This window comes from Protopterus annectens, chromosome 16.part0 (genome assembly GCF_019279795.1).
Source record: "Protopterus annectens isolate FY-2018-M chromosome 16.part0, PAN1.0, whole genome shotgun sequence".
Taxonomy (NCBI): Eukaryota; Metazoa; Chordata; order Ceratodontiformes; family Protopteridae; genus Protopterus; species Protopterus annectens.
Window position 1 is genome coordinate 566919782 of NC_056750.1, and position 13279 is coordinate 566933060.

At 42.6% G+C, this 13279-nt stretch overlaps 1 protein-coding gene across 1 annotated transcript in view; it reads right to left on the bottom strand.

Annotated features, from left to right (window-relative positions):
- FUBP3 (far upstream element binding protein 3) overlaps positions 1 to 13279 on the bottom strand; it is a 1726332-nt gene that overhangs the window by 1481605 nt on the left and 231448 nt on the right. The window contains exon 3 of the mRNA XM_044058146.1: positions 7094 to 7127. Within this exon, the coding sequence (XP_043914081.1) occupies positions 7094 to 7127 (34 nt within the window). The remainder of the gene's footprint in view (positions 1 to 7093; positions 7128 to 13279) is intronic.

The following is a 13279-nucleotide window of genomic DNA, read 5'->3' on the forward strand; positions in this document are numbered from 1 at the left end:
TTGTGAGGGCACTAGTTTTGACTTCTTTTCGTTTACTGTGTACCCTAGAGAAATTAGCAACCTTTTTACAAATGCCAGATGCTGTAGAAGGATGTCCTTTGTCTCTGCTTGAATGAGGCAGTCGTCCAGGTATGGATATATTTGGATTCCTTTTTGTCTGCAAAATGCAATTACTGGTGCCAGGCACTTTGTAAAGACCCTGGGCGCAGTAGATAAGCCAAAGGGCAGTGCAGAGAATTGGTAGTGCATTGTACCAGCTTTGAATCTGAGGTATCTTCTGCAATTCTGTCTGATAGGGACATGCAGGTATGCCTCTGAGGTCCAGAGTAACAAGCCAAGCCTTCTTGCCCAGCATGGGTAGAAGCTGCTGTAATGTCAACATTTTGAATTTCGGAATATCCAGGTAAGTATTCAGAATTGAAAGGTCTAGTATGGGCCTCCAGGCCTTGTCCTTTCTGGGGACCAGAAAGAGTCTTGAGTAAAATCCTTGTCCTTGTTCCTGTTGTGGTACTTTCTGAATAGCTCTCATGTCCATAAGGGCTGAAATTTGTTTTTGTGCCTCTGCCCATTGATTTTGTGGCGGGTCTGGCATTCCTTTTAGCCTTGGTAAAGTATGAAAATGGAACCTGTAACCTTGAGACACAATATTCAGAACCCATTTGTCTCGGGTGATTGTTTGCCAGTTTTGAGAAAAAAGTGCTAGTTTTCCCCCTAAAGGGGCTGCCAAAAGGGAAGTGCTTGGCGTATGAAGGGGGAAGTCATTGGGACTGTTTCCTGTAAGGTTGAAACTTGTCCTCACCTCCTTTTGGGGTTGAGGTGCCCCACTGTCATTGTCTGTTAGAGCCTTGGGGTTGAGATCTGCCTCTTGGGCATCTGTATCTGCCTCTCTGTGGCCTGTCTGACACTGGTAAGGACCAATTCTTTGTTGGCCAATTTCTGCTAAATCGAGGTGGCTGTACCTGTAAGAAATCCTTGACTGTTTGCATAGGTTTAGCTTTATCCTCCATTTTCTTTAACACCTCTTCTGCCTTAACACCAAACAAGGTATCATGCTGTAAAGGAGCATCCAATAATTTTGCCTTAACATGATCAGGTAAACTCTGTTCTTTTAACCAAGCATGTCTTCGAATCACAGAACTTGTAACTGCGGCTCTACAAGAGGCCTCTAAAGAATCAAAACCACATTGCAGAGCATGTTTTCCCACCTGTTCAACTGCATGCAATAAATCCTGCATTTCTTTACAGTCAGGAGCTTCTGACCTTGCAAGCATTTTCTGTTTTAACTGAGCCATTAAATATTGTTGGTACTTAAGCATGTGAAACTGGCAATTTAAAGCCCTTATTGCTAAAGTTGCACAAGTGTAAACTTTCTTCCCCCATCTATCCAAAGCTCTCGAATCTCTGTCAGAGGGTACTGGATTTTTTGCAATGGAAGCCTTAACCCCCTTTGGACCCTGGGAAATAGTTTCTGGATCAGCAGAAGGGTTTTTATAAAGAAACTTGTGAGAGTCAGGGACTCCATAATACCTATCTGGCTTAGCTGGTGCAGGGGGCAAAGAATCAGGAGATGAGCTGGATTCAGAGAACACATCATCCACAATATCTAGCACAGGCGGAATAGCCAGGGGCCTGTGCTGAGGCAATATAAGGAAATCCCTCAGCCTTTTCTTGGATTCTGAATAATCCTGACTTTCCCAATGGAAATGCTCCCTCATGGTATGTAAAGTTTCCCCAAAAGAATAATCCTCAGGAGGAGAGGCTGAAGGGATAGATTCTTCAGCATCAGAGTCCTCATAGGGGGGGTAGAGAGTATCCCTGGTCTGAAGAGGAATCAGAGGAAATGGAAACCTGATCAGAGGAATCATAGTCAGTATCCTGCCTAGGCCTTTTCTCAGGAGGGGGATGGGAACCCCTGATTAGAGTAATGAGGTCTTCGGCCATTTTAAGCATCTGTTTCTTAGGCATGGAGGACTGTCCAGGAGAATGCTGTACTTGCTTCTTTGTCTTTAATGGTACTTTTGTCTTGGCTCTTGCTTTAATGGTAAGTTGTGAAGGTCTGAAAACACCCTCAGAAGCAGATGCCTGCTCAGCGTCTCCGGACCCATCCGAGGGATTAGTTTCCATAGGCCCAATACCTTGAGTTTCCAGAGACCTAGTTGTCTCCACGTTTGAGTCGGAGGTGGCCTGTGGCTCTGAGGTAGCGGGTGTCAGGGGCTGCGAAAGCGCCTCACTGAGAACCAGCGACTGGCCTAGAAGAGGTTCAGTCATCGGTTTTGGACCTCGGATGCCTGTCTTTATCGTTGTCTTTGCGTTTTTTCTGAATTGCGGTCGTCGGTTGATCCGACAGCATAGTATAATTGAACCTTCGGCCAAAGTAGTGTAAAGCAAAATCAAAACGTCTTTTTATAGTGCGTTTGTTAAATCTAGCACAAAACCGACAACTAGTGACGTCATGATCAGGGCCTAGGCATAGAATACAGTAAGAGTGGAAGTCCTTATGAGGTATTTGCTTCCCAAAAGAAATACAATTATTAACTTTTTCTGATATCGGTCTGAGGCAAGAAAAAAGTTTCCCCAACGGGGTACTTAGCTTTATTGAAGACTTCGGATCTGAAATTCGACTTCGAAAATCTCAGGAGTCGGGTGACCGGCACTTGCGAACTGCTTCTGCTTCTGGCACCGCGCGGCAAGAAAGACTGGAGAAAATGGCATTGGATGCATCTTCTATACCCCTGGCGCACTGACGTCAGGGAAGAAGCGACAGCAATCTATGCCGGACCCAGACTTTGGAACTCTGGCCAACTACGGGACTGCCTGACGGCAGGATAACCCAAGCGTAATGACTGCAGCAGTGTAACACGAACATCTTCATTTTACAATCAGGTGTATGATCATAGCTAATGAAGGAATAATAGTATAATATTTTAATCGCATTCAATGAAAGTATTTTACATGCATTTTAACAGACGGATGAACATATGATTAATAGGAAATATGTTTTTTATTATTAGGAAAGCATTTTTATGAATAGCAAGTGTTTGTGTATATTTGTTGTGAGGGAAGTTGTTTGAATATATGAGTGCACTTAAAATTTGATAAATATTTCTTATATCGAGTGTATTAGAGAGGGACGTAATTTTACGGCTGAATTAATGAGTGATGCAACTGAGCTACTATTGGCACATATTAGAATAAGAATTTTTAAATGTCTTAAGTGATACCAGTTGAATGGTCTGATGAAGCAAGTGTATTACTTGTGAAAGCGCTTACCAAATAAAAAGTATAATATTTTAACCTGGCCGTGTGTTGGCTCGTTAGCATTTACTTTTGTATCGCAACACTTTGACATAGGCCATACTACAGGCGCATCCCTTTACATCTCCACCACATCTGCTAAGTAATTGCGCTCTCGCAAGAAAAAAGCAGGGAACATTTTGCTAAGCAGTGCACTAACATCTGTAGAGAAAATGCAGGGTTCTGGGGTGTTCAACACATTTTGAGAAAAGCAAAGCTGCAGATACTAAAGCAGCTCTCCTTGAGGTCTCCAATCAGAAATGCCACTCTCTGGTAGGGTGCAAAACATTTTTTTTAGAGAAACTAGGGCTACTGTATGTGGACTCTGTCAGGCATTACTGGCATCAACTTTAAGAATGTTGGACAATGGAGGGATCAGTCAGGCAGAATGCTAGGTACACCAGAACACCTTCTGCAGCATATGCTCTGGGAATGACAGATGACCAACCCCTTTCAACTTATCCAGGACCTCCTCAACCTTGGGGTTATCAGGATAGGATGAGGGGGGAGGACAGTATCCTCCGCAGCATTCCAACTGCCATGGGAGCCTCTACAGGACAGTGAACATGCTCCTCTCTGGAATGTGGCCATCCTATGCACCTTGAGAGGGAGTAAGTGAAGAGAGGAGAAAGACTCTTTTTGGGGGCTTGAAATTGTCTGAGGAAAGCTGATGAAGTGCTTCAGTCTATTGCACTGAAAGACAATCTGGAGAGCCTAAGACTCAGCAAAAGACTTGAAGCAGAAAAGAAGGTTCCCTTTGGGAAAAAAAACATGTATCCATGAATTACCATATAGGTGGCAGTACACTAAACACAGAAAGTGTGATAAGAGACTTAGGGACCCAGGTGGACAGTGGTCTCACCTTCGATAACCACATCGCCACAACAGTCAGGAAATCCTTCTATGTGGCACACCTCATCACGAAGGGCTTTTCGTCCAGAAAAAAGGAGGTCATTGTCTCACTGTACTCATCCCTCATTAGACCCATTATAGAATACAACGCCCCATTTGGTGTGTACCTCTCAAGACATCTGCAACAACTGGAAAGGCCTCAGAAATACCTCACTAAAAGAATCACAGGCCTAAAGCAGATGCCCCGCTGACCGCCTTAAAAAACTCCAGCTATACTCTGTCGCATATCGTCTACTCAGAGGCGATCTCTGCTTAACATACAAGGCCATGTCAAACCCAGAGCTGTTGGACATGCTACACAAAGAAATCCCAATCCCTCAGAGCTACACGCTCCAGGGATCTAAACCTTGTCATCACAATAAACAAAACATGCTGGAGGGATAGGTTCCTGACCCAGAGACTCCCCAGACTCTGGAATAGATTGCCCATACATGTCAAGCAGACTGCCTCTTTGGACCTCTTCAAGAGGAACCTTGACGATTGGATGGGAGAAAGGAAATTCACCCCAGGGATCACACCAGTCGCCCTGCTAGACAGGGGTCCAGGAAAGTAAATAATGTGGGAAGAAATAGCCAGGGAATTGTTATGGCTAGGCTTGCATAGGCCCTAGGGCTGATAGCCTAGTACCAACCTATGAACCTATGAACAATGTTTCTTGTGTGGGGGAGGGGTCACAACAGCAAGGACGAGTGCAAGTTCAGAACTGAGACCAGTGTCTATGACTGCATCTCTCCCAAAACTGACATGGTCAGGTCCCCAGTCACCAATACCAAAGTCTCCAATATTAATATAGGAGCCAATGTTAGCATTGAAGGCTTGAGGTCGAGAATCTAATCAAAAGTAATCACAGTGGTACACAGTATAACACAGTAACTTTAAGGCCAACAGAGACTATGTTATTAACAGCTTCTGTAGAGAGATCAATGCCAGACTAAGTCAATGTCTCTGCTGTTGACAAAGGCTGGATTACTGACACTGATGCTTTAACTGTTGCTTCAGTGCCAAAAACAGGGGGGCACATGAGTAAAGCTTCAGCACCCAAGGACGAGGAGTACTTTCTCAATAACAAAAACCAAGAGAAGAGATACTACTGTAGCCAAGCACAGTAAAAGGCTTCTGCAAATTTTGTCTTAATTAAAATCAAAAAACAGGTGTGAGGTTTCATCTCAACATCAAGTCTTGTTGCAGAAAACTGTAATAGTACAGCTATCTGCTTATCAGGTGCCAAAATCAGCTACATCAGAAACTTCAGACATGGTCAATATAACTACAAGGAAGGTAAACTTCTCTGTGACCTTTACAATCACTCAAGACAAAGACTTTTCAATTACTTCAAATCATCACTTGCCATACTTTAATGTCACTTCAAATACAGGAGAGGAGACATGGATGTTCATGTACTTACTATTCTTTTTAACAAATTCAACAGCAGGCTCTTTTGCTGAGTTTGAGACTGACAGCTTGACTGATCTTGAGACCAGAGACATACTGGGTTCAAACAGAACTCCGAGTCAGAAATCTTTGCGGACACGGACTTCTTTTACTCTGCCTTTTCTATAATGAAGAGTAGAACTCTGAATAAATTTTAGACTTATGAAATCCATATTTCATGATTAAATAAGGGTGGCAGCACAAGTAGGATGAAAAAGAAGACATACTGTAATAACCATTTACCAGCTAGTAACGGTAAATCTACTGTGGTGGACCTAGACCCAAAAACCTAATTGGCATACACTGTGCAGTGCATAAGTACAAAGGAAACGAGAAAAATTTTTTTTCTAAATTTTTCAAAAAGCAGCCTGCAGCCATTGAATGACTGTCCAAACTTTTCGAACAGCAAAAAAAGATCTGGAGAGACAGAGAAAGAGCAACACAATCCATTATCCAAAAGGGAAGTATGCTTCCCAAGAGCAAAATTAGGTACAGAAACTCAAGGAAAAGAAGGACAGCAATGTAGACTAAACCCTCCCCAACCACTGCCTTACTCCAATATGAAATTAGTTTTAAATATTAGACAATATCCCAAATAAAAATCATGCAGACAGCTGCATTATTAATGTCAAATGCTCTAACAGGTATGCTTTGGTTTAATATGCATCAAAATCTTTATTTGGATGTCACAATCGCATAAGTGGGGTGGCATTTCCAGTTCACAGCCTTTACCCCCCTTTTTTTCCCAGAAGGCTATTCGACTTGCTGCTCTACAAAGCATGACAATGGCAGCATATTACTGCAGATGGTGCAGCTGTCCACAAGTGAATCGATGTACCAGAAACAGTGAGAGGGAAAAATAACTTACACGGATTACAGCTACAATTTCAACACAAAAGGCAAGAACATGACCTACTGACAGAATGTTAAACCAAACAGACAAGCTCACTTCAGGGGGCATTCAAGGCAAAAACAGCTGGAGGCCTAAAGTAAGTAGCAAGTGCACCAGGCTCCAAGAGGTACTAGCAAAACAAGTACAAGTGGTTCAAACAGTGGGATTTTTGCGGTACACAGCATAGCATTTAAAAAATAAATTCCAAAATGTTTTAAACTGTGAAAAAATAATTACAAGGGAAGGCAAAACATGCTTACTTTATTTTGGTAACAGTGACGCAGCATCAATTGACTTGAAAGTATCAGCACACAAAGCACGCAAAATGAATCATTCAAAACCATAAACTCAGTTCCAATGGATATATGCCTTTACAGTACTTCAGTTTAATGAGTCCGAAATTGCTCTTTAGTTGTACAGAAAAACAGTTGTGAAGCTCTGCTGCTGTCCTAGGCTGACTGATGTACATTTTGCCATTAAGCTTCTTTACGCACATGTGCAGATGGCAGATCAATAAACAATTAGAATTAATCATTAAATAATAAAATATAACCTACTGCGTACCTTTGATGTACCAGGGCTCCTAGTTGGTTGCCTACTGTGGGGAAAAAGAAAAAAAGAAAAATCAAAGTATTAGTACGGATAAACTAACTTCTTATCTGTTATAATAAGACTTCTTTCCATCCCCTCCAGAACAAGCAATAAATAAAGCTCCACAGTTTAAATGAAAGTGTAATCTGGCATAAAAAAGTGGAAATGTCAATCAATATTTTCCATAAACCAGCATCACACCAAATGCGGCATTGATCTTTGGATTCTCATGCTGAGTGTAGGGAGAAATAAGGAGTTTAAAGCAACTCTACACATTAAACACAAACCAAACAGATGAAGACATTACTTTAACAATACTTTTTACCCAGTAATACATTTTCAGTTTGTTTACCTTCTACCCCCTTAAAAATCTCCAAAGATATATCAAACAGTAATCCAGTTCCACCAACAGAGCAATGGTCACTACCATCAAATCTAAGTGTGTTGTACACATGGATTATTACTGTTAACTGGCTTCTTTTGTTCTGAATGAGTTACTACACAAAGACTTCAGTGTCTTGGTGGCAACTGCCATGACACTAAGCAGTAGCTCTTTATTAAATATAAAGAATATAATTTAAAACCGTGAATTACACACTTTTTTATCTAATGTTACCTACCAAGCTACAAAATTCCCCTGCCTTGTCAGAACTCAAAAATCTCCTTTAGTAGTAGGATAAGAACATATATGCAATTTTGAAATAAAAGAATGTCAAATGCTTTGAAGATGTCTTCTAACCACTTTATAAAACTCACAAGATGAAGGAAAACTGAAATTTGAAAAGTTTAACATTTAAATCTGTTTTTCATTTAAAAAGAATTAGTATAATTATCTAAGTGCAATATGATACTTTGTAAAATAAAGGAACTAAAAATATGACAATCTCTTGCTCAATACTGTACTAATAATATCTGGGAGAAGAATTTCATAGCAAATGACATTAAAGACTTAGGTACAGTAACTCTTGCATCAAGTCTGATGCAGCAAAATGAATCCGTATCATATGCAGATTTAAGCACAACAATTATTTGGCTTACAAATGAATCACTTTTGCTGCCACCATTTCTGACCATCACAAAGTACAGTTGTGTACACTTACCATAAATGTAGATGTTCGAGTGTATTCACTGTTGCAGTCATCACACTTGGGTTATCTGCCTGCAGGTAGCCCTCAGTCGGCCAAAATACGAGAGTCTTGGGATTTCTGCATAGATTGCTGTCACCTCTTCCATGATGTCAGGTCGTCAAAGGTATAAAACATGCAGCAGACGCCATTACATCAGTTTTTCTTGCCCCAGATGTCAGGAGCCCCAAAACTGGAAGCTATTACTTGGTGTGGAACACCTCCAGTAAAAAGTAAATACCCCTGCTATAAAAGATGGCCATAAAGATAATACGTAGAAAGGATATAGAAAACCAGGAGGATGGAGGGAGGGAAAGGAGGTCTGCAACAGTGAATAAACTCGAACATCTACATTTATGGTAAGTGTACACAACTGTACTATGTTCTTCATGTTTCACTGTTGCAGTCATCACACTTGGGTTGATTCCCAAAGCTGAGGAAGGGTGGAGGCAGTCAATAAGTGTTAGGGCTGGCTAGCAGACCTTGTAAGACTGCTGTAGCAAATCCAGCTCCGGATTTAGAAAAAAATAGGTAAGTGGTAATGCTTGGTGAAGGTGTGTACAGAACTCCAGGCTGCAGCTTCCAGGATGTCCCTGATAGGGACTCCCATGAGAAATGCTGTAAAGGTTGAATTAGCTCTAGTGGAATGAGTTCTGATCCCCAGTGGGGTATGTTTTCCATGGTGTTTGTAGTAGAAATGGATGCAGTGTGCTACCCATTTGGAAATTGTTTGTTTTGAAATGGCCTTGCCCTCTCCCCTGGTTGCAAAGCTGACTAGTAAACTGGTTAGATTTTCTGAAGGGCTTAGTCCTATCAAGGTAGAATCTGAGCTGTCTGTGCACATCCAAAGACTGCAGGATCCTTTCCCCTTTATTTCGAGGATTAGGGAAGAAAGCTGGCAAATGGATGGACTGGTTGAGAGCCACACTGGACACCACTTTCTGCATGAAGGAAGTGTTAGTCCTGAGGGAAACCCTGTCAGCATGGAAAATAATGAAGGGTTCGACAGCCATAAGTACTTGTAGCTGGTCAGACTTTCTGAAAGGCTTAGTCCTGTCAAGGTAGAACCTGAGCTGTCTGTGCACATCCAAGGAGTGCAGCATCCTTTCCCCTTTATTCTGAGGATTAGGGAAAAAGGCCGGCAAATGGATGGATTGGCTTAAAGCCACACTGGATACCACCTTGGGCAAAAAGGAAGGGTTAGGCCTGAGGGAAACCCTGTCAGCATGGAAAATAATGAAGGGCTCCACCGCCATTAGTACCTGTAACTCGGACATTCTTCTGGCTGAAGTAATAGCTAGAAGTAAAGCTGTTTTCCAAGAGAGGAATTTCAACTCTGCTGAAGTAGCAGGTTCAAAGGGGGGGGGGGGTGTGAGCTTCTCCAGTACAAAGTTAAAGCCCCAGGTTGGGGTGGGAGCTCTCCTAGGGGGCCTTAAATTGTTAGCTCCTCTCAGAAACTGTTTTATGAGAAGGTGAGAAAAGAAGTGGCTCAGTATTATAATAAGCGGAGATGGCAGAGGCATAAATCTTAACGGATGAGAAGGATAGGCCTCTGTGGAGCAGCTCTGCTAGGTAATCAAGGATTTGAGGTAAGTTGGGCATAGCTGTGTCCCTTCACTGAGACCGACTCCAAGAACAATATCTTTTCCACTTTTCAGCATTGGATTTCCTAGTACTAGGCCTTCTGGCCTCAAGGATGACGTCCAGCACCTGTCTGCTGGTAGTGCATTTAGGGAATAAGCCAAACTGCTAGGTTTAGCGTTTGCAGCTGTAGATGCAAAATCTGCCCCTCCTGCTGAGACAGCAGGGAAGGTGTGTGATGTAGGTACCAGGGTGGCACTGCTGTCAGACTGCACAGGAGTGGGTACCAGTGTTGGCATGGCCAGTCTGGTGCAATAAGGATTGCCCCTGGCCTGTCCTGTCTGATCTTGAGTAGCACTTTTTAGAGGAGGGGCATTGAAGGAAAGGCATAAATTGAGAGGTTTTCCCATGTAAAGGATCAGGCGTCCACCTTCCCGGCTCTGCTGTGAGGGTTTCTGGTGCAAAATTTCCTCAATTGGTGGTTTTGTGGGGGGAGGCAAAAAGGTCCACCTCCGGTGTTCCCCACCTCTGAGTTAGAAGTTTGAATACGTTGGGGTCCAGTAGATTTCTGCTTAAGTCATCTGCCAGTGAATTTCGCTTGCCTGGCAGGAATTTAGCTTGTAGGTGCAGTTAGATGCTCAAGGCTGAGTTCCACAAAGCCATGGCTAACCAGAAGAGTGGGTAAAAATGAGTTCTGCCCTGCTTGTTTATGTACCACATAACTGTAGTGTTGTCAGTCTATCAGAAGCTGTCCTGGAAGGATAAGTTATTTGAAGACTGTCAGAGCATTCTGTACAGCTAGCATCTCCTTTTGACTGATATGCAGGGGAATTTGTTCTGGGCTCCATTTGCCTTGAATGGATTTGCCTGCCATGTGAGCCCCCCCCATGCACAGTCTGATGAGTCTGCTGTCAGGGTTTGGGCGGCAAGTTGAGTGAAAAGAAGTCCTTTGTTGTGGTTGCATGCTTCTACCCACTAAAGTAGCTCTGCCCTTAGACAAGGTATGATAGGAATCACTGTTTCCAGGTCCTGAGAATAAATCTTGAACCAAAATATTTAGAAGCAAAAATATACAGACGCTTAATAGTGCATTGGTTAAATCTAGCACAAAACCGACAGCAAGGCACGTTGTGATCTGGGCCTAGGCAAGGAATACAGTACAAATGAAAATCCTTGAGGTATTTGCCTCCAACAAGTAATGCAATTATTAACTTTTACTGACATTGGTAAGGAGCAAGAAAAGGTTTTCCCAACGGGGTACTTAGCTTTAGTTTGAAGACTTCGGTTCTGAAACTCAAATGTGAAAATTTCAGAAGTCAGCCAACCGGCACTTGCGAACCGCTTCTGCTTTGGGCAATGCACGGCAAGAAAGACTGAATAAAATGATGTCGGCTGCATGTTTTATACCCCTGACGACCTGACGTCATGGAAGAGGAGACAGCAACCAAAGCAGGACCCAAGACTTTGTTATTCAGGCCGACTGAGGGCAACCTGCCAGCATATTACCCAAATGTAATGACTGCAACAGTGAAACACGAAGAAAGTACAGTTGTGTACACTTATCTTAAATGTAGATATTCGAGTGTATTCACTGTTGCAGTCATTACATTTGGATAATCTTCTGGCAGGTTGCCCTCAGTCGGCCTGAATTCCAAAGTCTTGGGTCCTGCGTCGGTTGCTGTCTCCTCTTCCATGACGTCAGGTCATCAGGGGTATAAAGCAAGCAGCCAACGCCATTTTCTTTAGTTTTTCTTGCCCCAGATGTCAGGTGCCCCCAAAAAGGTAGCAAAAATATATATGTTTAAAAAAAGTACAGTTTTGTACCTACCATAAATGTAGATGTTCGAAGATCCACATTGCTGCAGTCCTAACAATTGGGTAGTCCGCTGTCCTCAGTCGGCCCGAATATCAAAGTATAAGGCTGACGTCGGTCAGGGCGCATTTGACTGACGTCAGTACGTCAGGGTACAAATGCGCATGACCGGCGTCATATCCTCAGTCTTTTCTTGCCCCAGATGTCAGAAGACCCTAAAAAGAAAGGTCAAAACCAAAAGACAGCAAACAACCAACCAACCACCCTTGCACTAACTATAGTACAATATGTACAATATACACAAAATGTACAACCCAACCCACACAACCACCTCTAACAACAGAGGAGAAGGAGGGAGGTAAATTGGACTGCAGCAATGTGGATCTTGAACATCTACATTTATGGTAGGTACAAAACTGTACTATGTTCTTCATCTCACATTGCTGCAGTCCTAACAATTGGGTAGAATCCCAAAGCAGAGATAAGGGAGGATGGCTAACTACAAGGAAGCAGGAGCTGCCAAAATGCCCTGCAAAACAGCAGTGGCAAAACCAGCCCTAGACTTAGAGTAAAGTGGCAGGTGATAATGCTTAGAGAAAGTATGTACAGAACTCCAAGTAGCTGCCTCCAAAATATCCTTGGTTGCCACTCCCCTCAAAAAAGCTGTTGAAGTGGCAGTAGCCCTAGTGGAATGAGGCCTAATCCCAGCAGGAATCTCCTTGCCATGATGGGAATAACAGAAAGCAATGCAAAACCCAATCCACTTAGAAATAGTTTGTTTTGATACAGGCTTGCCCTGAGAACTCAAAGCAAAAGAAACAAACAACTGCTGAGATTGCCTGAAACCTTTAGTTCTGTCCAAATAATAACGCAACTGCCTGTGGACATCTAAAGTGTGCAAAATCTTTTCCCCTTTATTTTGGGGATTTGCATAAAACGTAGGCAAATAAATAGTTTGGTTCAAAGCCACACTAGAAACCACCTTAGGCATAAAGGAAGGATTAGTACGTAATGATACCCTATCCTTATGGAAAATCAAGAAAGGCTCAACTGCCATAAGGGCCTGTAATTCAGAAACCCGTCTTGCAGAGGTAATGGCCAACAAAAAAGCAGTCTTCCATGATAAATACTTCAACTCAGCAGTAGCTGCAGGCTCAAAAGGTTGTAGAGTGAGTTTCTCCAACACAAAATTGAGATCCCAAGCAGGAGTAGGAGCTCTTCGTGGGGGTCTTATATTCTTTGCCCCTCTAAGAAATTGCTTGAACAAAGGATGAGAAAACAATGGTGAGTTGCAATCATAGTGAGCTGAAATTGCTGCAGCATGAACTTTAATAGAAGAGAAAGACAAACGTTTGTCTAGTAACTCAGTAAGATATTGAAGAGCCACACACAAATTAGGCTCAGAAACATCAAAATCTTTTGCTGCACTCCAAAACAAAAATCTCTTCCATTTGTCTGCGTACACTTTCCTTGTACTAGGCCTCCTAGCTTCCAAGATAACATTCAAAACTTGCTGAGGAAGTGGAGGCCCACTATGGTTCAAAACAGAATATGCCAGGCTGTTAGGTGCAGAGAGTGAAGCTTGACATTTAGCAAATGGCTGTCCTCCTGCGACAACAGGTGCGGAATTGAAGGCAAAGG